Source organism: Drosophila obscura, unplaced genomic scaffold, assembly GCF_018151105.1.
Source record: "Drosophila obscura isolate BZ-5 IFL unplaced genomic scaffold, ASM1815110v1 contig_179, whole genome shotgun sequence".
NCBI lineage: Eukaryota > Metazoa > Arthropoda > Insecta > Diptera > Drosophilidae > Drosophila > Drosophila obscura.
Genome location: NW_024542766.1, coordinates 5,404,378 through 5,432,270, shown reverse-complemented (window position 1 = coordinate 5,432,270; position 27,893 = coordinate 5,404,378). Strand labels below are relative to the sequence as shown.

The 27,893-nt window shown below is 40.0% G+C and overlaps 1 protein-coding gene across 2 annotated transcripts; it reads left to right on the top strand.

Moving 5' to 3' along the window:
- Positions 1–120: 120 nt before the first annotated feature.
- LOC111082940 lies at positions 121–27,893 on the top strand. 2 transcript variants are annotated; one of them, XM_022379193.2, is made up of 5 exons: positions 121–295; positions 13,376–13,434; positions 22,888–23,692; positions 25,157–25,703; positions 25,778–27,893. In XM_022379193.2, the coding sequence occupies exons 3-5, from the start codon at positions 23,009–23,011 to the stop codon at positions 27,889–27,891; spliced, it is 3,345 nt and encodes a 1,114-aa protein (XP_022234885.2). In that variant the 5' UTR covers positions 121–295; positions 13,376–13,434; positions 22,888–23,008; the 3' UTR covers positions 27,892–27,893. The 2 variants fall into 2 exon arrangements, with proteins under 2 accessions (XP_022234885.2, XP_022234884.2); XM_022379192.2 differs by having other exon boundaries at positions 25,775–27,893.

Genomic DNA, 27,893 nt, shown 5'->3' with positions numbered 1-27,893 from the left:
ACACAAAAGATAAAAGATAACACAACAAGAAAGCAAAGTGAAATTGAATTTTGAATGCGATTTGAAAAATTAATTGGCAAAAGGCAATAAATAATATACCCAAAATAAAGAAATCTTTTGCCGAAGAAAAAAAAAATACCCAACAACAAAAAGCAAAAGCAAAAGAAAAAAACACAAATAAAATGCAATTGAAATTATAACAAAGAGTGCATTTAAATAGGTGTAGAAAATTAAAGAAACCCAAAAAAAAAAATTAAAACCAACACGAAACGAAAGGGCGTAAAATCTCTAAAAGGTTTGTATTTATCCAAATTCTCATTGAAACAGCTGAGAAAACGTCTATCAAATTGAATTTCTTGCACAAATAAAACATTGAGGAAGCCAAAAGTTTATCAGCTGCCAAAAGATCAACAAGAATAAGAATTACTCGTGGAATAACATTTTCTTGGTCTATTGTTTTTCCCTCCATCACGGGGCGGGGGTAATGCAAAGTTTCCAGTCTTACAGAGCGCAAAAAATAATAAATTCAACAGACATTCGAGGGAGAAGGAAAAAAAAACTGTTAAAACCAGTTTGCAGCCAAAGCGGCGCATGCGCCAAGGCAGGAAAAAGGTAAAAAAAAAAAAAAAATAAAAAAAAACCTAAACCGAGAGAGAGAGAGAAGAGGAAAAGAAAGAAAAAAACGTTGACTAGGGCCGAGGCGAATCTTTGAGCAAACTGTGAAGTGAAGTGAAGTGAAGGAAGCCGGGAATGGGAACGGGAACGGCAACAGAAGCTGCAGCACTGCCTCTTCTCGGACCTCGGATGAGAGACAGTCAATGCCCAATGCACACACGCACCGAAAAAAGATCGTAAAGAAGATTTCGAGAAAAGCAAGAAATTTCAAAAGGTGGCTTCCAAAAGCAAATCTCACACACAGATCGCATCCCCAAGAAGTAGAAGGAATTGCAAGTGTTGCAGTAGAGAGAATTCTAGGATACATTTCGGTTGCATGACAGTCTCCTCTTTGGGGCCATTGCATAATACAAATAATGTTTTGGTGGCCCCAAACAGTTAAGGCCACATTCGGGGTTGGAGTCTCTGTCTCTAATAATAATACTTTTGTGTCTTTGATCTTTGACATGTCTAGAGCTAGAGATTGAATGGGAAATCTATGGGTATGTGGGTAGGGGTATATGTGTATGGGGTATGGTATCCATGGCGTTAGCTATATATTTCTTTAGTCTCTGGTATAATGACCGTTTTGTTTGGATCGCTTTTTTGTGGGTTTGGCTTTAATGAAAGTTGCTCTGAGCGCTCGGCTTGGCTTATGACTGGAGAGGCATGACCCTGGGCAACAACACAATGCCGTGCCACTGCCACAATATCCAGGAATTGTGAAGAGAGCGGCTGACGGTGGAGGAGGTCGGTCTCTCGGTCTCTTTGTGGTTTATTTAGTTTTTTATTTGTAGTCTTTCATCTCTTGTCCCTGTCTCTGCAGCCATCTCTTTTATGCACACTCAAGCGTAATTCTATACAGAGAGCAAAAAGTAAATGAAACGCAAAAATTTGCATGCAACAACAAAGAGGAATTACACAAAACAAGAAATGTACACGAAATGCATGAATGAATGAATTATCAAAAAAAAAAAGACAAGAAAGAATCCCAAAGCAAAAAACCCAAAAAAACACCCAAAAATAAGTACCGACAAAGTGAGAAAGAAAGAGATCCCAAAGGGAATTAAAGAGTTGACGGTAGAGAGCGGACAAGATCCCTTGAGGGAATTTTTGCAAATTCGATTCTCGGCTGCCCTGCCTCCATCCAACATCCAGCAGGTGTTCTTTCATTCTGGTTACTCATATTGGATTTTTTTTGGCATTTCATTTTGCTGCGCTTATCTTTGCTTATCTTCCCTCTCGCTGTATCTTTTCTTGTACTTCCCTTTGTCATCCCATTCCAAAGATTCTCTTCTCAAAAAAAAGCTTTGACATCACACGATCTCCCCACAGCTGATGGATGAATGCGTTTTGTGGCTGCTGCTGTTGCTGCTGTGCAAATATCACGTTGATACCGTTTCTTTTTTCGGATTTCGGGGGACCTTGAAAGTGTACGTACGTATGTATACTTATGTGCACAAGTGTTGCAGGGTTATCTGAAATTTTATGGGGTTTTTGGCCTATAATTCGAACACGTAGTGGAAATCCTCATGCATTGCTCTTCAAATAGTTACGTGTAGCTGTACTTTTAATCGAAATTGTTCGATAGGCCGATGGATATGATAATATTATTGGTAAGACATTAGATACATTCAACAAATTAACAGTTAAAAAAGTCTAGTTTTTTACTAAATAGTCTAATTTAATGCTGATTTAAAAAGTGTTGGGAGAACTCATTCATTTCTATAAAATGTTGATTTTAGGATAATTAGAATAATATAGCATCTAACAGCTGTAAAATATTAAGCAAACTGTCAACAAATTATGAAATACACGAAACCCAAGCCCACTCCTTAGCTAAATCTTTTAATTGAAGGTTTTGTAATATGTCAATATATTTGTCCTTCCCGCAACTCAAACAAATAGGAACCCGCATCGATGGTAACCAGTAATTAACTGTCATTGCGTTGGCTCATCGCCTAATTAATCATTTTCTGGCCAAATGCCAATTGGATTTTGATAGCATTAAGTATAAACCCCTTTTGTATAAGTTTTTTATTTCATTTCAAAAGTAGTATTTATTTGACTTTTTTTGCGCTGTTTTCTGTGTGTTACCTTTTTTTTTTTGGCGAGGTTAAACTTTGACCTAGTTATACGATTCGAATCCCCAAAAAAATTCAGCAAACGTATGCTAATCCATCAAAAAATATATGTTGCAAATGCGTCGAGGGCATACAATTAAATATTAGGTAAATATTTGCATACGTGTATCCCCCTCAGACAGATAATAAAAAGCAAAAGTAATTTGCCAGAACTTGCCCCCAAAAATAGCAACAATTGTGAGACACTCGAAAGCCCTCACAGAGTCGTACTCCCATCAAGAGATCATTAAATGAAAGACTTAATTTTGGTTTATTTTCGATTGGAATAAAAGTAAAAATAGCACTCTGGAGAGGCTTGAACTTGAGCACTTGAACAGCACTTGATGAGAGCTGTCATCGAAACAGCTCTCGTTAGTTTAATGCGTGGGCGTGTATGTGTGGTAATTAGTGATGCGTGAGGTTTATCGATAAGTATCGAAGGGGTTGGGAGGGGAAAAAGCCTGGGTAAACACATCGATAATTATCGATAACTATAAAAAGGGGGCTTAGAGAGAGTAACGGCTTTAAATTGAATTCTACGATCTCTAAAGGTGGGTTTTGATATGTAACAAGTTCTTCTAATGGCTTTAAAATAGTTTTTGGGCGATAAACGAAGAAGTACGGAATATATAGTGATGAATTGCCTTTTCCTAACACATATCTTTCAATTAAAGCTTTAAATCTGTTCGTATTTCAACAATTCCACATCATTAATCATGTTAAAATAATCCAAATACCAATGTTAACCCCCCGCCTATCACGGACTCCATCAGCACGGCCTCTCAGCACGCACTTGTCAGCTCATTAAACCAAATTGGGCAAATACCATTCACATGGGTGTTATAGACATATGTACGTATCTATCGTATATAAAGATACAAGAAAAACATAATTGCGGAAGCAAGTAACCAAACCGATTTCTAAGTTAATACAAAATTTCATGCCAAGACAGAGCAGCCAGGGCCAGCCGCGGCGGCTACTGTGCAACAATTAGCCATTAAAAATGTTTTGATTTCATTTGTTCGAAACGCCACTTAATAGATCATTCATTTATTCAGTATGAAATTGAAACAGAAAATAGAAAGACAAAAATACAGAGAAAAACGAGAAATAGTGGGCTTAGATAGAGGTCACTTTATAAGAATACAAAAGCCAAAGTCAAGGTAAAGTCTAAGGTAAAATCTGTAACAAACTTCTGTAGAGTGATGACGGGAAATACCAGAGGGTATGGAATAGAATCCGTGTGCTTATGGAATACCCTATAATTAGGTCACATTTCCCCACACCGTTATGATTCCCATATATGAAATTATGTCACTCCACTGGGCCACACTTCACTGACGAAAATGTTGCAAACGGAAAACGTTGCTGCCATAATCACAAAATAATAACCCACCGTCTAAAAACACCAAAAAAAAAAAATAGTCTGCAATCCACGAAACCTACCAAAAATAGCGGATACTAGCGGGGTTTCTGTTGCCGTCTGTTTCTGCCGAGGGTTTTCTTCCAAACCAACAGATAGAGACGGAGATAAAGCGCCATCATAAACGCCATTTAATTGTCCGACAAAAAAAATTTGGGGGGGAAGGAGACGCGCGATAAGCCCGGCCACGGATTGGACAATACAATTGTCTTCTGACCTGGTTTCCATCCATCCATGGGTCGTCGTGGTCGTGGTCGCTGTTGTCTTTCGTCGGGAGTTATGTAAATGAGTGCACTCGTGAGTGCACTTACTCGAAATTAACCAAAAGACCACAGAGCGTACCAGTAAGTCTGTGGCAAGTCCACATTTTTGTGGCACCAGCAGACATATGGCAGTGCAATGGGAACGACTGGCAGGGAAAATATATGACAGATAAGATTGTATTTAAATTGTCTTTGAGGCTAAACTATTTATTGGAATCTATCAGAGAAAACTCTTTTTAGGCTCAATAATTGTACTCTTAACTTTACTGGAAACTTTTTTCCAGAGTATTTTATGTCTAATATTTTGTATCATTCAAACGCACCAATCAATCTAGTAAATCTATGTGTTTCCTTAAGTTTTGTTCAAACACATCTTAAGTATAATTTTATTTGAGAGCGTTTCCAAAGATGATCAAAAATATATCTGAGGAAATATTAAAAAAATTATAGTTCGGAAATGCGGAATATAAGGATACCCTCTTAAGTCTAAAACATATATTTCATTGGAATTATTTTTGATCCAATTTGTATCTCTCCTTTTTCTCCTTTCAATATAATTGTTTTGTTTCTCTTTGTTTGTTAAATTGTTTTTGAACAACAAATTGTTGTTTCTTTAAATGTTATTTTTATTTTGTTTTCAATTAATTGTTTTTTTTTTTTTGGCTGCTTTACATGCCGCACACACAAATGGGTCATCGAGGCACGATTTTTGTTGTGTGTTTTGGTAGTTCTTAAGCGCCCAAAGTCGTGCCATGAAATATATGTACCAAGAGCACAAGTAAAACACGGAGCCACACACATAAAAAACTCATTTCAAAAGCCTCTTTAAAATCGTGCTGCAATGCTACAAATACAATACGATGCGATATATTTTTTTAAATTAAAGACAAAATGCATGATGGCCAATGCCAAAAGCGGAACCTGCTCCCGAAGAGGCCGAAGACCCGAAAGAGCCGAAAGAGCGCGGTGCGTCTCCGACTTGAACCTGTGCCACTTCCCAGGCCACTGTCTGTGCATTTGGCTAATCAAACAGCCTAAGAGAGAGAGAGCGAGAGAGAGAGAGAGAGACAGTCCAATGGCCAAGACAATGGCCAAGACGAGATCTGTTTGGTTGTTGGTTATTTATGTGAATGATGACGCCAAAAGCGGGCTATAATAAAACACTAAAAATCGACAGCCAAGAATGAAAGTGGTGAAATTTTCTTGTTTCTTCTCTTCGCTGCTGGTCTGGCTTTGATCTACGCTCGAATGAATTCCATGCCTTCTGGCGGCAAGAAAGTGAACGAATGAGCGACAAATGACAGGCAGATATATATATATATATATATTTCGTATCGTATCGCATCTCTATAGAAAAATAAAAGCCATAATTCTTGAAAAGCAAAACCGAATCGTGAGAGACTTTCATTGAGCGCGTTTCGAAGCAGAAAGCGCGTCTAATTACGACTGAGACTCGGAGCAGAGAGTCCAAGCTACAGCCAGAGACAGAGACAGAAACAGAGACCGTATCCAAGTTCCATGGCACGCGGCACTTTTTTCTAATTAGTTTTGACCCACAGAGGTAGAGAGAATTCTAAACGGCAGTTGACAGTAGCTTCAACGAAAGAAATTGGGGCCAAAGCCAGAGGCCAACAAACGGATCGCATCCGTCAGCCCAACTTTGGGGGAACTTTGACAGGGGGCTGGCTGGCTTGATGATCTGATCTGATCTGATGAGTGACTCTGTTAAAAGCTTGAAAAACTTCCATTAAATGCAATTAAACGTACGAGTATTTTATGGTGAAAGGGTTCTGTAAATGTCACTGATCCGAATAAATGTATAAAAGTATTTTTGACTTGTAGATTGATCGTCCAGACTTGAGACAGTAAAATGGGGAACACTGCTACTTCTATTATTATACTCCAATGTTTTCCTTATTTGTGTTAGTTCTGCCATTATTATCTCTCTATAATTTGTTCCATTTTGGCTGCCCGTTTCAATATAATCTTGAAATATAATGCACAATTATATATATTTTATAATATCAGTAGACCATTTCCCCATTTAAATAGTACGAGTGCAGGCACGTTTTGGGTTTTATATTCCACGTTCCACTATCCACGATCCCAGACACGACCTCCCCTGTCCAGTTTCCAGTTTCGAGTTCTTTTTAACGTTTTTCTGTGACAATTTCGTGCCGCTAATTAGACCGTTCGCATAAAGAACAGCACACCAAAGAGCACCTCTTGGCTAGGGTAGACGAACGAATGTATGCTAAATTATTCAGAAACGAGCGGATCGTAAATCCACACCGCTATGTGTCAGAGTTTGAGTTTTGTGACTCCGTTCAGGTCTGGGCCCTGTTGCTTTTTAGCAATTGTCTTCCAAGTCTTCCCTTAATGTCACTGGTCTTTGTTTTTTTTTTTCGGAAGAGAGAGAATGCTTTTGCTGGTGTGTGGAAAGCGTGGGTAATTTTCATTTTGTCCCGACAGTAAAAAAAATATAATTATGACTTTGTTTTGTTGTTTATATTGCAGCAACAAACAAAACATACTTTATGCATATTCATATTACATTTTCCATTCCATTTATTTGTGGGAATGATGTCGAGTCATTTTTATCAACATTTTCAAGGAAGTTGTGCAATTTGTACGATCCCAAACGAAGTCTCGTCTGCCATCTTTCAAGAAGAAAGATCTACGCATGACTTGGCGCAAAAAAAAAACTCTTTTTGGGAATGGTACGGGCTGTAGGTATAGGGAATGGAATGGTCTGTGAACAAAAGACTTTCAGTTTCCAATTACTTTTGTTCCACTTTTATTCCGAGCATCCTGTCGCTTCCTTTCTTCTGGGTTTTTTCTCGCTCGTCTCTTTTGTGTGCGCAAAAATAAAATAAACAGAAAAAATCGAACAGGGATAAACAAATACAACAAAAAAAAACTCGTTTAATGTCAGGGCAGATCTCATTGCTAATTAGGTGATTTTTGTTTCTCCTTTTTTTCTCTCTCTCTCTTGCTCTTTCCTCTTTCGAGCCTTTATTTATTGCAATTTTTATTTGTGGTGGGCGCGTTCCCCTCTTTCATCCGTCTCCTCTTGCCATTCGTCTGGAGATTCGCTTCGAGATCGTTTTCGTTGCAATTACAATAAAAGCAATTCCAGTTCCCAGTTTTATTTTTTGTTTTGTTTTTAATTTGTTGGGTTCCAGTTCGTGCTGCTGCAGTTTTTGGTTTCCTGTTTGCCAAAAATAAAATAAAATTCACTCGATTATTGTTGATTTTTGCTCTCCTTTGGCACTTACTTAATGAAGTGCCGATCAGCGTCCTCCCCCTCTGTAGCCCAACATCTTCCCTTTCCATTTCCATCTCCTTATCTCTCTCTGTCTTTTCTTTATCGGAATCACTCTTTGGGGGCACTTTTAAGGCACGTCTCTTGGGCATTTTTCTTGATTAATTGTTTTACTTATGTACTCATGTATAAGCACATGGTCACACTGGCAGGAACTGCTAAGTGATGTAAAGTGTAACAGTGTTGTGCAATGTTGTCGAAAAGTAAGGCACTTCCTCTATAGAACAGTTTATTATTGAAAATTCAATTAATTTCTTCAATTTTCATCTCTGAAACTATGTATCTTTGATAGACATACAATTTAATTCCATTTTGGAGTATTTCACATTTTTACTAAATGCTTTTGCCCCCAAGGAGAGCTTTTACTCTCCATCTCTTACGAAATTCTAACCGGAAACGCAGTCGTTAATGTACCTCCTATCCATCCACACCTCCATTAGCCAGTGGTATGCAACGTTCTAAGAATTCCCCCCCAAGAAACCCACACCCCAACTCCAGACAACACACACAAAGTTATTGAGGCAAAGACCGTTCCGTTAGTCTACCATTTATAAACCTTTTTCCGGTTCTAATGACACGACCAGGAGGCCAAGCCCAAAGGCGTCCCATAAGTGTACAAATTGTACTCACATTTCACTCTGAACAAACTCCATTAATTTCTAAATTCTATATAGACAGCCATATATGGCAGACACACAAACAACAGAGAGAGGGAGACTGACTGACATTCAGACAAAAGAGAACCAAGAATCCAAGCAAACAATCCAAATCCAAATCCGAACCACAGCTCCAACAGCACCACCACCTCCCAAGGCGACTACGACAGTGAGGGGGTCTGTGAGTCATATAGTATGCACTTTGGTGCCTACCCGAGTTTCTGTTCAATGGAGCCCCCAACACAGAACACAGACTGGAGACCTGTAAGTGGGCCGCCGATCAACAGACACACACGTGTCCCTCTATGGCCATATCGGTGGAGCTGTGCCCACGTTAGAAGGCTCCCTCCAACCCTCAATCCCCCAGAGCCCCCCCTGGACTTTTGCAGTTCATTAATTTTCATTGTCAGGCTTTATTTTCTTCGTTTTTTTTTTTTGGCGTCTGCTATGCAAATGTCAAAACTTTTAATGCTCAACCGAAAGGAAAAATGTCACAAGGCGGAATGAGTCACAGAGACACAGAGCGACACACAAACTGCTGCCCCCACCGATCTCTGGCTTTAGTTTTGTTTTTTTTTTTTTGGGCGACTGTCCCCACGATTACATAACAGACTTTTGGTTTTTCTTTTCTTATTTTTTTTTTTTGGTTAAATTATGTAAATTTTTGAGTCTTTTTGGAGCCTTTGGCTTTGCATTGGATGTCTGTATGTATTTTTCTTTGTCTTCAAATCGAGTGCCGATGCCGGCATAGTTCTAAGTCTTTAAAAATGCGGCAACTGATATTTGATAGGCTCGTAGTCCCCCCCCAACTCCCTACACTTATTTAGGGGTTCCACACAGCCATAGATCTTTTCCATTTCCAAGTGTTTGCTCTTTGGTCTGTGCCCCATGCCTCGTGCTTGCACAATGACAAAATTCTTTGATATTTTGTTGATTTTAATTAGAGAAGAGACACAGAACAGAAAAGTGGATGTGTGACAAGTGCACTTCTCTTGGGCTGCATGTGCTGCTGCATTCTATCTACAAAAACTTTCTAAGTCAACATTTTACCAAATGACAATAGGAATGTCAGTGGAAAATGTAGGAAAAATGTAATGAAAGATGACGGGCAATGATGTTGATGAAATGTATGTCCAAAATTTGATGGAATCAATGTGGAAAATTGAGTGTATAGTGTGTGGAAATGTGTCTTGAAATGGATAATATAAATGTGAAACTGAATGGCAATTATCTTTTGGGGAAATTGTAAAAATATATTTTTTTTAACGACTGAGGGTTTAGCTGCCCTTTTAGATATTCCTATGAGGCTGTTTTTCATACTTAATTATTTTTTGTTTGAACAAAATATACAATTTAAGGCAATTCTAAATTTTTTAAATCTCCTCTAAATTGAATAAATTTTTTAGAATATTTACATGCCTAATTTAGGGATTTAATTTAATTTAAACGGAAGTTGATGGATCTATACATCTAAATGAGCTCAAAATTACATTTTTTGTCCACAATTTAAACGAAGTTTGTCTTACCATACACCCAAATATATCTCTAATCATGATATGCATGAATATTCATCCAATTTTCCAATTCTAAGCTCGCTTATGCATTCATTTTCTTTGCTCTCTTTTTCCATTTACCGTCGAATGGATCTGCAAACCTTAATCTATTCCCTAAAGCTGCCCCAAACTCAATGAAACTCAGTGAAAAATTACCTTAAATAAAGCCAAAACACACACAAAAATGATGGGTAAATGGAAACTGAAACAAAAGTGAAAACTTTCACTTTTTTGATACTCATTTTTCGTACACACGCACACACACAGAAACACACACACCAGAGATCAGACACTGGCAGACCTTTATGTTTAGAGTCGGACTTTAAGTTCCACACCACTTTAAATCTGACTGTTATTTCATTTATTACCATAAATTTGAATTCCCGTTTACATCATCGAGCGGGCAGAGCGAACATCGTCCCTCTCTCCAGCTCTGAAAAAATAAAGAATTATCAGAGCTGGAGACGTGGTCTTGGGGTTTGAGGTTGAGTTTGGGTTTTGGGGGCGCTTTTCTCCGCCATAACACGTTGATTTTTTAAAGGTGTTGTAGGTGTGTTTTTTGGGATATTTTTTTGGTTTATTTTCGTTGTATTTTGAGGTCTGCTTTTTTAATGCGATGATTTAAAAGTTATTTTCGCTTTCATTTCGTTTAAGCATTTTGGCTATTAATCAGTTATGAGTCGAGTCGAATGGAGAGTCGGAGAGACGAGCAGAATATCTCATTCAACAGATGATTGCATAAGGGGCTCTCTCTGTAGGGGGGAGCCTTTACGTATAGCCCCCCTCCGTGTCTCATTTATCTTACAGTTTGTTTTTTTTTTTCAATTAAAACTCTACCTATTTGAAATGTTTTTATTTTTACGCGCTGCATAGATAACATTTTTAATTTTCGCTTCGCTTTGTGGCACACGGAAAGGGTCCCCAGGTGGCAGTGCCAGTATTTGATATCTCAAGCCGTGGGTAACAAACAGTAACATGCATGCCAAATACTTTAGATAAAAACCACATTAACATGGTCTTCAAATAGTACAATGGCAATGGCGATGGCGATTGGCTGGTGTTTTGTTTTGCGGAAATGGTACTACTTGTAAATGAAATGCGGGTGCCAGCAAGGTGTTCACCTTCAACGAGGGAACGCAGGGAGCTGGAGCTGATTGAAAAAACTTGACACAATATAATGATAGAAGTTGGGGTAGAGTTTACGTGGCACTCGGATAGGTTTTTGGCTGCAAATAGGCTTATATCTTTACAACTTTTTAGCAAAGAACATTCTAATACTAACCAAATATTGCTATTTTATGGCAATATTTTTAAATTCGTATTCCCTTATATGTTACTTGTAAAATATCAAACAGTCAAAAGATATTTACTAGAGTCAAAGAAAAGCTGAAAATAATCATCATATCATATGAATGTCTCATTTATCTTACTATTAAGATCTCAAAAATTCTTCTGATTTAATAATTTCCCTCAACTTTCTGCCAGACAACAAGATCATTTAGACAATCTACCTTTCTTTGGGACTCTTTTATAAGTCGAAACTATGCAGATGATCACATTTGTCAATGTTAAGAACTCCCTATTGTATCCATTGGTACGACCCTTAACCCAGTTATGAGACTACGGAGTAGAATCCAACAAAAGGCGACCACCACTGGGCCAGAAATCGAGTATTTTTAGATTCTCTCACAGAGGCAGAGGAATGTTTAAAAATTTCAATGACATTTCTTTTGGTTGAAGCGACGACAATGGCAGGCCCTGAACTTTCGTTTAATTTTTGTTGTAGTTTTTTTTTATTGTTTTTAACAATATTATTGTTTTTCCATTCTGCTTCACATGTGCACAGATGTTTTTTCGTGTGTTTATTTAAATTTAAAACTTATACAAAACTTGTTTACAGCATTTTTTCGGTGTCATTTTTGTGGCTGGGGTGGGTGCAGTAGTCGATTTAATTTAATTTATTTTCTGTAATTTTTTGTATTTTTTATATAAAAAATATAAATAAATAAAAGCGTTATGTGTTTTAGGGAAAGAGAGAAATACTTTTGGCATTCATTTACATACATTTCCATCCAAGAAACATGTTAAATGCATTTTGATCTTTTTTCCGTGCCTTTGTCTTTGTCTTAATTTATATGATTTTGAATTTCTTTTTTGTTTGTTTTTTTTTTTGCGGTGTGTGTATTGCTAATTATTGTATTTACCTGTTGAATTTATTTTATTGCTGGCGGCAGCATTTCTGGCGATTCTTTGTTTGTCAGCAAACTCCAATAACAGTCGAAAGACATTCCAGAAGTTGTGTAATTTCCAGCAATTTTCATTGAATTATTTTGATTGGTTCAATGTCAGAGGGTTTTGGGTATCTTTTAGGGTGACAGACATTATAATATTGATCAGTTTTGATATACAAATTCTTTAATATAACTCTAAAAATCGGAACCTACTTATTGCATTTTTCGGATAGTTTTTTTCTTTTTTAATACGTACAATATGCTCGCAATAATGTTCATTCAACTTCATTCAATTTATGATTTAAGAGGTGCCTTGACTTTTTCTACTCATATTCCCGCTTTCACAGAAATGAATATCCATTAAAAATATTGTAAAATTCTACTCCAAGCTTCAAAAAATACTTTCCCACCCTGTGAAGCCCTTAAATGTAACTGATTTTTATATGAGCAGGAAGTTCTATTTGCTTAAATACTTGGCATACGTGTGCCAGTGCGCCAGACACAGACTACCCCAATGGAATGGACTGGAATGGCTTTAAAAAGTGGCATTGGGTTACCCGAATGGATTCTCATTCTTTGTGGATTCTTTGCGGCGTTTGCTTTTGGCTGGAAACCATGTTTAAAGAGGAAATTAGGGGCGAGTCGACAGTTGTAATGCCTCTTGGGTGCCTCTGGGGGTCTAAGCGGCTTGCGCCTCCTCTGGTTGCAGGTTGCTGGTTGCACTTTCATGTTCACAAGGTTTCCTCCAACCCCCCTCCCGCACTTCTCTGATTCTCTGAGAAGGGGCTTTGGACTACCGAGATACCTGAAAGCGCATCCGAGTGCTACCGACAGGCAGATGCTAATTAACAGACAAGTTTTTTTTTTTTTGTGTCCACATACTCGTACACACATATTTATTTATTGCATGGCTTTAAAGCGAGTGTAATTAACTGCATTTACAGTTAAAATTGGTTCAGTTAGAAGACTGGTTACGGCCCACAGTTCTCTCTACAGCGAATAGATCCGCACTCTCCACACACATTAAAGGATGCCAGGCATCGTCTCCCCATCTCTCCCTATCTATAAGATTTACCCCGTACGTCTCTCCTTTATCTATCTGATCTACAACCGACTAATGTCCACGATATTTCATTTTTAATTACAGATCTCAGTGACGGCAATTTGTGAAAGAACGAAAGCTGCAAAGAAGCTCGTGTTTTGAAGGTAAGTCGTGGGCTAAGAGAGTGGGATTAGACCACGAATAGCAGTAGTAATTGCTAAAACATTTCCTCCATTCAAAAGTGTTGTCTTTTGTGCAATTGAAATGCCAAATATACCTTTCCATATTTCACCATAAAATATGCATAAAATAAGAAGCCGCAAAAATGCCTGAAAGAAAAAAAAAACCCTAATGGGGTATATGACACCATTCACTAAATACGCTATTTATGCATATACATATAAAATACAAATACATATATACAGCCGTCATCGTGACTAAGAGCCTACAGAGGCATTTCATTTTACCAGACAAAACAGCAGACAGAAATTCATTTCACAATAAAATGCAATCGTGTGGAAAGCCTAGAATCGAAGAATGTGATCGCAGGCAATTTTTTAATCGAAAATAGTCAATTTTTGTACAATTATGGTACTGACAATGCCATCAGTTATATTAACTTTTAATTAAATAAAAAAAATATATAAAAAAATAATACCTTTGATGATATTTTAGAGCATTTACAGAACTCAAACATTGCAACAATCTGCCAAAAACTATCAATGTAAAAGATTCATATTTAATTATAAATGTGAACATGCATTTAAATTTTTAATTCTAAATAAATCCCTTAATAGAACCTCATTATTGAGCTTTCAGAACATTTCTCTTACAATTTTACCAAAGACACTACTGTTTTGCCTTAACAGAACTGCAAACAGTGGCATGTGCCATGTAAATAATAAGCATGAGATACAATTCACGAGATATATTTCGTAGCCCTCTCTCCGCACCAATCCAGTTAGCGTACAATTTTCGATGGTAGTTTAACCGGTTTGCTAATCGTTCTGACTAAAGCCAAATCTTTCTACTAACTTCGGATGTAAGGGTCTTATCATGTTTTTGTTTTGGCTTTTTTAATGGCGATTGAAAGTTCAATAAACTTTAAACCTCTTGTAATTGCGGCTGTAACTGGCTAACTGTCAGTTAACCTATAGTTAAGAGGAAGTTTCTAAGAGCCCAAAAGAGAGAGAGAGAAATCTTTAATTTACTTTGACAGCCAGCTAGAAAATTTACAACTAACAGAAATAAAAAACGAAAGTAAAATGTGCATCGAAGTAAAACTAAAAAAAAATAAAACTTTGAGAAAGATTTCACCAATTTTACGAACCGTTAGTTGCATTAAAAGCCCCAAAAAAGCAAAAACCTAACCAAAGGAAAGGAAAGAAAATAAGAAAACAGCTGAAAAAAATGCAAATAATTTTGAGCCAAGTTTTAGCTACGTTTTTTGGCTAATTTGTTGCTAAAACCAAACCGAAATCAACAACGTTCCAGCAGCAGCAACAGCAGTGGCGGCAGCAGCGTAACACAAACATTTCGCCTGCTAGCAAATTGTTTTTAATAGCAAGCAAATTAATGATTTTTAAACATGCAAATTAAATTTAGAGAAACAAAAAATAGAAACAAGAAAGCGCGACTATAGCGAAGGCAACGAAGATTTGGATACACTTTTCATTTGGATTGAACGTAAAAGTTCTTTTGAAAGAAATTAATTCTTAGCTCCGAACGCGTCATTAGCTCAGCAAATTTCCCATAAATGAAAGGATAAACTTCTGAAAGAATTTGATATAGGTTCCACTTGAGATATATAAACAAAGAAAAAGGCAAATTTATTCTAACTAAAAATCATCATAAAGTTCTACCACCCTTTCGAAAGAGTATTTAAAAACATAAAAAAAACCCCCTTGAAAGACGTCTATAATCAAAAATATCCACATGATTGGGGGGATGGAATACCTCACAGTAGTATGCGAAAAACTTGATCTACAACATTCTGCGTTTCAATCCCCCAACTAATTGTAAAATGATTAACAAAAAAAGCTCTTCAGCGCTGCTTGAGAGCGAAGCTCTTCATCGACTTGACCAGCAAAAAAAAGGGTTTCATTCAAAGGTTTATTGACCTTTTAATTAAATTAAAGCAAAAGAACAGCAACGATGGTAGAATGGTTGAATGAATGGCGCAAGAGATCCACAGAGCCACAACAGAGCAACGGGCATTACGCGCATTTTGTTCTGGGGGTTTTCTGTCGGTTCGGTTCGGTACGCCCTTTCTTCTAATCCAATTAGAGAGGAGAGCTCTTGCAGAGACCAAAGCAAAAAGAGGGCATAAACCGATTCACCATGATGTTGTATATATGTATATATATAGTAGTAGATATATGGAATGTGGAAGGTAGAATGTGTGCTGCTAGAATCAAAGCTTACTTACAGTTGGCTGACCTCCTAAAAAAAAGAGCAAACTTTAATGGCAAAAAGCGAGGGACTTAGGTAACTGATTTTTCGCAGTTAAAGAACGTTTACATAACCAACGGAAATGGCAGTAAAATCTCTACTTAGCGGACAGACACAACAGTTCCGGGTAGATACATATATGTAGTAAAAACGAGAGAGAGATGATAGCTACAAAGTTTGTTTTTTAACAGATCTTAAGATCTAAATAGGAACAATAATTAAGCTCTACGCAAGTCCTTACTGCATTGATGCTGCTGACATCGATTCGACTCCAGACGCACAAGCGAACTCTGGAAAAGAGAATCGCCATGAATAAACTAAACCCAAAAATTGGAAACGTTTGAATCATCATTCATTTCTCACTACTGTTCTTGACTCAACTTTCATAGATATAATATCGTTTAGTTCCAACCATTCCCTGGTGCAGTGGAAGTCAAAGTTTAAGCCCACCAAACACGCGGAAGTGAACAAAGTAACACGACAGCTTATGGCACTAATATACCATACAATACTCGAAAACTATCCACCGAAAACATTTGTCAAACACGCGTCAAACCTGAAACTCTGCGACTCTGTGACGACTCTTTCGCCAATCAATCACGAAAGCGAACAGCCAAACAGTCAAACAGCAAAAAGAAAGAGGAAACCGAGCGCAAAACATTCACAGATTGAATGAAAGTAATTTGAATAGTATTCGAGTGTTTGGGTGTTTGGGTGTTTGGAGGGAGAGACCCCGCGGACCCGAAAGAGTCTACTACCTGGGAGGGAGTCTACTACATACTACAGAGTGACAGGTAGTTTAACAATCACATTTCACACTTTACCAGAGGGTTTGCCAAAAGGTATTGTCAATAGTTGTATGCCCCTGCCACCTCTCTCTCTCTCGTTCGCTCTCTGCGTGTGTGCGCGCCCTCTGCACGTGTCACCGATCCGTGTAGCGTACTTCATATCTCATATCTATTGAGTTGCATGCAACATAACTTCCTTCTTTTATTAGGGGCACAAAACTCCACTCCACTACACTCCAGAGTTTTATGACGTTTTTCTTTTCTTTCAACTGATTTTCTGTTAAAAATCAGTCAGCGGTCAGCAGTCATAAACCGTTATGCAAGTTGATGGAAGGGAAATGGAGGTGGAAAAACTCTAGAAAATAAAATAAGTCATTTTTCCAAGTGTTTAGGTTTTCATTGTTTTTTCATATACCCTAGCATAAGGAGGGTATTATGGAATACGGAGAATAAAAGTTGCTAAAATTCAAATTAGAAATATATTTATCAATACAAAAATCTTAATTCAAAGAATATTTCCCATTGTTTCTGCATTGATGTTTAAAGGAAGAGGAAATTCTTCATTATATTCATCTTATCATAGAAATACAATTTAACGATATGGAGCTCTAATTAAAAGGAATACTCAGGAATTAGTAAGACAAATTAAGGTCTGATTAGCATTCATTCCAAAAAATAAATATAAATTCAAGGGTATCTACACTTCGGCTTTTCAAAGTTTATCCTTTTAGGGGGGGGGGGGCTTTTCTTTTAGAGGAGCCCTGTCACTGGACAGTCATTCTCTGTTCTGGTCTCCCGCTCTGGTCTCCAAAAATCAGGTCAAATGTTGCGGGAGATCATTTGTCAACGCCCCCCTTCCGCTCAGCTCACCCGCAAAAGAGATCGATGGAATTCTTGAAAAGCTGACAATTTAATTGACCATCTACAGAGTTTTGACCCATTTCCATAACATTTACCGTTCGTTCATTGCATCATTTTCTATGGATAGATCTTTCTTTCTTTCTTCGTTCAACTATCTCCAACTCCCGCATAGGTTTTTGGTTCTCTTTTGTTCGAGCAGGAGGGAGGGTTCTTCTCGTTTGATAGTTCTGGTTGCCTCATTAAGATTGTTGTTTGAGATCGTTTACATTCGATGATCGTTTGGTCTGAGAAGTCGTTTACATTCTTGCACTAGGATTTCATTGAGGGAAAGGTAGGAGAACGAGAACGAGTACGAGTATATGTCAAATGCCACCTCAATGGGCCACTAATTAATGTCCAAACACACACACACACAAGTGTCGAGGCCGCTTGAAGATGCAACCGGAGATTCTTTATCGGAAATTGTACAGGTAGAACTGCTTTAAAAGAGGGATTCCTGCAGTTCCACTCAGCAGAGTAGAAGACACTAAAGGTCACCGCATAGTCAGGTAGATGTTCCCTTCCTTCGACTGTTATCAGCGCAATGTCCTTTTCCTTCCAGGCCATACTCGTATTTATGCAATGCCCCGCTTCGGTGCGGTGTTCCTTTGTTCTATGATCCCTCCTCCCTATAGCTTTCCTTTTCTCTCGGCTTTTCTTTACTTTTTGATTAATTTCCACACACTTTGAACCTGTCAGGAATCCATATCCATATCTATTCGGGCACAGACACCACCCAAGGTGAGCGATTTTGGCTAGAAAATTGTAACAGTTCTGCAGGTTCTGCCCCCCGTGTGGCATGTCTTAAGTCCAAGCTGTTGAGGCATTGGCACGTCCCTAAAAGGCGACAAAGTGTCACACCAGAGAGCCGAGCCGAGACGAGACGAGACCCTGTTCCACAGATTAGCCTCCTCCTTTCACTTTTTCTTTCGTTTCTGTTTGTATCCAAGGCACAGCTGGAGGCACCCGCATCCTACAGGTCGCGTAGGGTGGCCCAAAAAGAACTCACAGTCGTTGGGATTAGAATACGGAATTGCTGCAGGTCCCAGGGCCCATCCATTAAATGTTTTAGTTTATGTTTTTTGATGAATCAGAGGAGGAGGTCTGGCAGGCTCTAACAGATTGAAATGTACACTTGGGAAATGTTTTTGGAGGCTTTCTTCATTTAAAATCAACAAAATTAAGCATAAATTAAGATTTACTGTCATCAAATGTTGAAGTTCGTAGAAAGACACATCTACTCCCATTCTTTTAGATATTTGTAGTTCCATGATCTGTTTTCTATGATGAATCTACCTGGATGAGCTCTTGTTGGCTTAAAAATTCATTGCAAATTGAGGAAATATTCTTTCACTTAAAATTACTTTATTTCAGATCTCAGAAACTTGCTTAAAAAAGACAGACCTACTCCCGTAATAGCTATACCTATTTATCTAAGATCTTCTTTAGATTTTCCCTTAGTTTTTCTTTTGGAAACCATTCCCGGAATACCCTAGCCAAATAAAAAGACAGTCCCGTTTGATAGATTAGCCACATTTGTTCACTCTCCCAAGGATCCCTAGCCTTGGGCTATGTTTGAGAGGAACCTTTAGAGACACTTTTTATCCGCAAAAACAGCAGGAGATGACAGCAGCAGCGGCAGCAGCAGAGGATCAAGGGAACAAAAGGCAGAAGAAGGTAATACCGGTACCTGTTCGCATTCCCATTCCTCTCTTGGAAATTAAATCTGCGACAAATGTTTAGGCTTATGGATGGGATGGGTGGCAGAGGGAGAGAGAGGCGTTCCCTAGTGGGCGCTACCTTTCCCTCTATTTATTTTAGTTAATCCAAGAGATCTGCGGCATTAACGAGATTTTAATATTTTCAAAAGCAAGACGATTTTTTTTCAACATCTCTCATTTTCCATAGCTAGAGGCGACTCTCGGGGTGGGCCCACTGGCCGGGTAAGGCGGACCTGGTCCGAGCCCCGTTTCGAGCCTAAAAAGGCAGCAACAGCAATTCGTCTTGGCCAATTAAGACAAATTTGTTTAGTCTCTAGGCCGGGGCTTAGACTGTTTCAGACTCTGTCATCGGAGCCAGAGCGCAGAGCAAAGCGATCGTTCGATTCCAGTGGCTGGGGCTGGGCTGGGGAGATTCGAATTTATAATAAATCTTGAAGCGGAGAGGAACGATCGATACTGCCGAGTCGATATGAAATATTTATAAAGCGAATATGGTAAAATCTAGTTAGACAAATGATTAGATGGCCAACAAACAGCATAAAAGGGGCTAACAAATGGACACATGTCCACACAAAAGCAGTCGCCGATCTCGTCTCTGACTCTGTCGCTGGCTCTGATTTCTCGTTTAAGATAATTGGTTTATGGATTTGCCAATCAATTGATGGATAATTAGGATAGGCCGAACGAACAAACAAAACATATGTCTTTGATAGCAATTTCTGATTTAGTATAACGTATTGGGGCTTATTATAAATTAAGTAAGTTGAGCTGCGAGTCTAAAGGCACTTTTAAAAGGTTTAATATTTAGATTTTTCAATGAAATATTCAATTTCCGAAACAAGGAATAAAAAAAAAGATTTTTTTAACGGATTTTGATGAAACAAGACATGTCTTGGATTGAACTATGAGACTTAAGGAGCTCTCAAGGCTTCTACATCACTATGGGTAACCATAAAAACCAACAATTTATGGGAAATTTCAAACATAATAAAAACAAAGGATAAAACTTGTCTTTCAATAAATAATTTATGCAGAGTTTTGTGGTTTTAATATGTTTGGACTTTTACAAGCCTATAAATTACTTGCAGGAGAGTCTTTTATCATCTGTCTATCATAAAATGCCTCAGCCCTATATTATTTCCAAACATATTTATTAAAGACTCTTTTTGATTTTTATATGTTTCGGCTATAAAATCATTTGTCAACCGCTGGGAATAGAGTTCTATATCATATGACTATCATAAATTCTATAACGTACATACGAGACCCCTATATTATTTTCTCATTCATTCTCTCATTCTCATTAAATGTAGTATCTTAAATCTCAAAATCTTGATAAAGAACGTTTTTATCATTTTCTTAAATTAAAATTCATAAATTTCTATAGAGAAAAATTATATATCATTTTCCAAACAACTTTCTTAAATATTCTTAAATTTTTTTATGTTTTGGCTGTCAAAAAAATCTCTCAAGAAGACTCATACATAATTTACCTGTAAAAAAATATTAAATTACTAAAATAATAATAAATAAAAAGATAAATAAATACATAAAATTTCCCTACCATTATCTTTGTCAAAAAACAACTATTTTGAAAACCACAAACATCCTTCTAGACATCTGATCCAATCCTTAATTGAGTGTAGTATAATGATATTCATAAATCTCTACGACAAAAGTATCTATGAATTTCCATTGTGCAACTTTCCCATCGAAAGAGAGAGAGAGAGTGAGTGGACGAGGAAAGAGCACAGCTGTTGCTGCTGTTTCTGTTTTTATGGTTTTTTCTCTACGTGTGGTATGATTATGGCTTTAACTTTTAACTTAATTTGGAAATGCTTTATGTGTGTTTTATGTGCTTTTAGTTTTGGTTTTGTGTTTGAATTGGAATTTTCTTTCTGTGGATTGCACTGCAGCCTATCATCATCATCATCATCCATGGATGGGGGGAGGCTCTTTATGATTTAATTAGTTTCAAGCACGCGCAGCAAACACCGAGGAAAACAGAAGAAGAAACAAATGAAAATCAAATGAAAATGGAAGGAAAAGCTAAAGCTGCCAAGCTACAACCAAATGACTGAGCACCAGTAGACTTCGACTTCGACTTCATTTTGCTGCTGCATTCATTTTTTTTTCTCTGTTTGCGTTAGTTTTCCTTTTTAATTGCCATTTTTAACCATGTTTTTTGTTTTGTTTTACCATTTTTAAGCATTTTTTTAACCACTTTACAGCTCATAAAGCTAGCAAAAAAGTTTCTGTTTTTCTGTAGCGTAACGAGGTCGACCGAGAGGTCTGCTCTGCTGCCTCCAAGAGAACCTCCCATCTTACTTAAGTTGTAGGTGAAATCATATAATATATAATATGAAATAATCCCTTGGATATGTAACACTCTTTCGCCAACTGTCATAATTGTGTGTGTGTTCCGGAAGTGTCTGTTGCAACGAAAGAAATAAATACATAAAGAAAGAACCTTCAACAGTAGACCCCCTACACCACCCCACCCCCACCCACATTCAATTCAAGGTCGTTTGCCCCATGGTCTGCAACCAATTTTCAGCTTGTTTGAAAATTAATAAATAAATGAGCTATTGTTGTAAATTAATGTTGAAAAAAAGGCGACAACAAAAGGGGGGACACACCACACTCCATTCCACTCCGCTCGCATGAAGATAAGAGAAAAACCGAAAATGCAGCCTAAAAATCGATAGCTGGATCGTTGGCTCGTTGGCTCGTAAATTTAATTAGGGACCATAAAAAAAAGCAAATCAAAAATTCAATGATGTGGGGAACCGTCGCTCCAAAACATACGTCACAGCAATGGAAATACATAAGTCATATTGATGGCTCAATCTGTCAGCGGAAAATGTGTGTTTTCGGTTTCTGTTCGTATTTATAATCGCTTTTGGGGTCTCTTCCCAAATGTCCAAATGGAAGGTTACACGACACTTAATGGGGGAATATTGATTGGGAGGAAGCTACTATAAAATATAATATATTTATTTATGATATTTTGGTAAAATATTTGAGATATTTATTGGCTTTAGATAGGATAGGGCAGCAGGGAGCAATTAATTCCTCTTTTCTATTCAAAGAATTATTATAATAGTCTATAATAATAAAAAATGAATAAAAAAAAATAAGAACTAAGAATAATACTAATTAATAAAACAAAAATGTATATACTAATACAAAATAAATTATAATTTCATTAATATATGTTTGGATCTTTTGATGTTTTGATTTTCTAATCCATTAATATATGTAAACAAATCTCTATCATTTATTGCCACCTTTTCCATTGTTATATGTTCACTTAATCCTCTTTTTATGTCGTAATTCCCATCATAAGCAAATGCCAAAGATTGCTTCAATGAAAATTACAAAAGAAATACATACATATGTATGTACAAATGTAAGTGAAAAATGTCTGTGACAACTTAATGGATTGCTAAATCTTTGATCGTCTAATCATTCGAGACATGATATCGTACGACTGACTGCTGACTGTGTATGCAATGCGGTTTAATTGTTGAAATGATTACGAATATGCAGACGAATGAATGTATCTACGGGTTACGTTTGCATCTCACAGATTGAATGTGTAACTAGTTTGAGCAACAGAAATTGCTTGGATTACGAGTATAATTACGAGAAATAATTGCATGCCATCTGCATTTTGTCTCGTTAAATAATATTTTTGCTATAATTTCCATCTTTCTCCAAATATTAAATAGTATTTTATAACTCTACTTTCCAGCGCTCTCTAAAAAACAAACAAACAAATAGACATGACCATGATGCAGTCATTGCCCGACGCCCAGTAGCAGGAACCAACAGGAACCACCCTACAGCCAGCAGATCCTTGCCAACCAATCAATATGTTCGGTTTGTTGAGCAGCTCCCAAATCTATGGACTACAACCCGCACCAACCGCAGCAGATCATCAAGCCACAGCAGAACCCTCAAAGAGCAACAGCCTGCCCCACAAGAAGGGTGCCACAGCTGCCGCGCAGCATCGCAGATCCACCAGCAGCCTCAGCGACACGGGCGGCAAGTTCTTTTCCCACTTGAGCGGCAAATCGCCAAGCCAGTTCATCGAAAAGTTCATCAAAAGCGAATTGCTCAACGGCTACGACAATCTCAAGTGCCACCAGAGTGGTGGAAAGTCGGCAGCAGCATCCCCAGCCGATAACCCCAGCAGCACTCCCCTGTACTCCAATCTACAGACATCTTCGGATTGGGGCGGCTTCAGTTGCCTCCAGGGTAGCTATCGGAGCCACGGCGACGCCGAGTTCTATGAGGCCGTGCAGGTCAAGTCCACAGCCACACAGCAACAGGCACAGCCCCAACCACAATCACAGTCACAGTCACAGTCGTGTGGCAGCAACGAAGTAAATATGCGCTCCAAGGGTACATCCTCCTCCACCATCCTGCTGCAGCACTACCAGAAGCTGCCGGAAGCCACTTTGGAGCCAACGTTCAACACCCAAGCAGCTGGCCATACACCAGCGTACAAGAAATTGGGATTTGGTTCACGTTTGCAGAAGCAAAATGTCGAGCAGGTGAGTCGAAAGAAGTGCAAGAACTTTGGGCAGAAAAATAGTCAGGGAAGGCTACAGTTACAGGGCATCCCCTAGATACTTCTCCGCCTTTGTTAATCTTCCACAGAGATTTAGCTGCCTATCTCCGTAGGTAACTCAAGCAAACATTACGACACTTTCCCATAACCCAGAGACACTCTGTACAACGTTTTTCTGTACCCTGATAAAGTGAATCTCTAAACAAATAGCCGTGGAAATGTGTCACCGCAAACACCGCGAAGACTTTTTGCCCTTGATTGCTTTCTAATGAGCGGGAAAGTGGCCCACTTTTAATGATCGCCTTGGCCGTAATTACTTGACCGACATTCAAAACAGAGATATTGCATCACCTTTTAGCCCGTAGTTCTGTCTGTCTGTCTGTCTGTCTATCTGTTGCATGTTTCGCATAGCCCGGACACGTATGTATCTCCCATCTGCATCTGCAGATGCACGTACAGACGTGTGATACTCATATCTGTTTGGGCTGACATATCATGCAGATATAGACCTTCATTGGACATTGCTTTCGGGGGGTCAGTGGAGTACAACAAAGAGTCAAAAACAATGCCATATATTATAGCCCCCCACCAACCGAAAAGGCGTTGAAATAATATATGAAAATATATATATAGCGCCATGTATATTTGTGTGATATATTTTTGGCTACAATCATCCCCTAAGCAGATGATAAGATAGCAGGAGAAAGGCAGTGAAAGTGTATGGGATGCAAACGAACAGCAGGTACTCTTCAAAATAGGTAGTGGCATATACTCGGCAAACTTAGGAGGGTTTGAAATACCAGAAGTAGAGGCTTTCCATCACTGAACATACTTTTAAATAATATATAAAGTCCTAACTCTATGTAGTGTTGCCTTCAAGTTTACGAGTATTTTAAAACATATTTTCAATCCCTGTTCCACTCGAAAACATTCACTGAATGATGCAAATTTCGTTGACTCGCTGTAGAAATGTCCCATAAGTGTAAGGCTGCTTTGAATTCCTGTTTCCTAATGTCTTTTCGTTGAAATTTTTCCCGAAAATGTAGACAGACTCAATCCCCATGGTATAACAAATTTAAACCCATAGTTTGAGCTACCAAAAATCCCTCTTCGCCAAGAGTATTACCCTAAAGTAGCATGCCCATTGCAGGTGGTGGGCTCCCTGATGGGTAAACATGTTAATCCCATTCCCAGAGCCCACAAACTGTGCGTCATTTGCATTACAATTCGAGTCCAGAGATAAAATAAATATAGCTCCCTGGCTATCAATCAGCGTTAGACCTGCACGACACTTGTCATTGGGAGGGCTCCAGGCAGAGTTCATTGCTGGGAAAATGGTGGGAAAATGGAAACATTTTCATGTGTTAGGACACTCGAAGGTAGCCAAAGGAGAAACCTATTAGCCATACTCCAACTAAAACCCTTTTTATTTGTATCCAATCCACAGAACTCGGACAACTCGCAGACCTCTTCCCGGAATGCGCGCAGCAGTGGCAGTGGCAGCGAGGTGCAACGCTCCTCTTCGGGTTCCAGTTCCTCGGGCGCGGTTCCTGCTGCCACAGCGGTGGCGTCCTCTCCGGAGAGACTCCAGCGGAGACGTCTGCTGCAGATGATCTCCAACTATGATCAGCAGAACAAGCAACTGCATCGGGATCTGGCCAAGGAGAAGCGACGTCGCACTGAGGAGCTGGCCTGCGTTGTAAAGTCCTTGATCTGTTTCGAATCGAAGCTAAAGAACGACATGAAGAGCGTCAATCAGCGGCTGGTGGACAGGGACACAGAGATCTGTCGTCTGATGCGACAGAATCGGGCACTGAGGAAGCGTTTGGAGGATCAGCAGCCGGATGAGGGCATAGCAGATCAGGACTCGGACGAATGTCTGGTGCTGGAGGCTTTGCAATGCCAGAATTGCCGCAAGCAATTCTATGACATTGAAGTGACAGCAAGCGGCACACAGACGTGCAGCAAAGAGTTGCAAGGCGTGGGCGGAAAGGGTGAGTCTCCGACAGCAATTTCCTGCTCGAAAATTCCTCTCTTAATCGCTGATTTTCCTCTCATTTTGTAGCAGAGCCTGGCTCTTCCAGCGATGACACCGTCTCATCGTCGTTCTACGGCGCCAGACGCAGCGTCCGGTACACCAGCAAGCGCACGGCGGGCACTTTCCGGGACTATATGCGCTCTCGGGCCATGCACATCGATGATGCCGCCTTGGAGCAGCAATCAGAGGAGAATACCAGCAGCATCTCGCGCGAGGACTCCCAGACGAGCTACGAACAGCTGCACAACTATTCGCGGGCCATGGAGCGCATGCACGGCGTGAAACCCGCCTCCATGGAGGATGGGGAATACTCCGAGCAGAGCAGTCTGGAATTGGAGCAGCAGCAGCAGCAGCAGCAACGGAGGCGGAACAGCTCTTCGAGTCGCAGCAGCAACAGTCGCAGCAGCAAGACAACAACTCCACAATTAATGGAGGAAGATGATGGCATCTTCTCGCCCACCCAGGATGACGAGGACTTTGATGAACTTGATCCCGAGCAGGAGCAGCAAATGATGTCACGCGGAGCCCTGAAAATCGTACAGCGACGGTGTGCCGACTTCTCGGAGGCCTCTCCCAAGCAGATATATGAAACGACCACCGATGATTGGTATGCCAGTGCCTCGGACCAAGAGGAGACCACAGCCTCCACAGCCAGGGTGTCGACTGTCAAACCGTATGGCCATGGTGCCGTCAATCCCGTGCTTGAGTGCGTCAATCAGATCCTTCTGCAGCAGTCCATGGAGGAGACACTGCGGGAGCCCACGCCCAAGTCCGCGATGGCTGGAGCTGCCTCGAATCTGCCACGCAGAAGCTCCCTCAGCGGCAGAAGCGTCTCCAATGGCCGCAAGCGGGTGCACTTTTCCACCAAGAACAGCATGGTGCATGTGCCACGCCACGACGACCATGAGGAGCACGAGGAGCACGAGGAGCCGGGGTCGCATCCGATGGCTGCCCCAATGATCTCACACTATCATCCCATGACCTCTGCCTACGAGAGCATCTACAGCAATGAATACGAGCCGATTGGTTCGGAGCGTGCCTCCAATTTGTATGTCGATATGGCGGCTGCGGCTGCCTGCACCGGAGGAGCAGGCGAGTCTGCGGCCACCGGCAATGCCTCGAAGCAGCTGCCACAGCAGAAACTGCCACCTGCCCTGCCACCCAAGCCTGCCAATCTGTTGAAATTCAAGAAATCCCTGCACCAGCTGGAGGAAACGCTCGAGGATGAGGCGGCGCTGCTCGAAGACGATTGTGCCACAGTCTCGGAGCCGGACTACTGCTCCATTTCGGAGGTGGGCATGGTGGCCAGTGTGCGTGTGCAGATTGTGGCGGATATACACAAGGCCCCGGAATGCGCCACAACCCCACCGGCGGTGGAGCCAACCCCGATGGAGCCCGAGGTGGACTCCGATGACAATCAATCGCACAAGACTGAGGAAATCGAAGAGATTTTCGCCGATATACCAAAGCTACCCAATGTGGCGGCCATTATAGCGCCCAAGCAATCCGCCTCCGAGTATCTGATGATGACCCCCAAGAGGCAGGAGCTGCAGCTGCAGCTGCCCCTGCAACCGTCTCCACTGCCGTCGCAATACAAACGGAAGCATGTGCCCAACATTCTGGCGGAGATCAACAAGCGGATGAGTCTCCCGAGCTCACCAACGACTCCCACGGCACCCAAGAGCCTTCACAACAGCACGCCCGTATCCAAATCGATGCTCCAACTGGCTGACGCGCCCAGCGATCTGCCCCTGCAGGCGGAATTCGATTGGTACAATCTTGATGCGGAGTACGATCGGAGTCAGGAGGTGACTTCGAGTTCAAAGAGTCCCCAGGCCGAGGGCATGCTGGCGGAGATTAGCGAGGATAACGAATGCCTGATCAATGCCGATGCGGATGAGTACAATCTGGATGAAGAGTACCAGCAGGAGGAGGAGCAGGAGCAGGAGTTCCATCATCAAGAAAAGGATCTCCTAATGCAGCCCGAAATGGAGGAGGACCCTTTGCCGCAAATGGAGCCCGCCAAGGCCACGCAAATGAAAAAGAATTTGGCCAGCTTTGAAAAGTTCATCGAGGGTTCGGGCCTCAGTACGAAACCATTGCCCAGCAAACGTAAAATCTACTTCAATGCGCCCTTTGTCTAGAC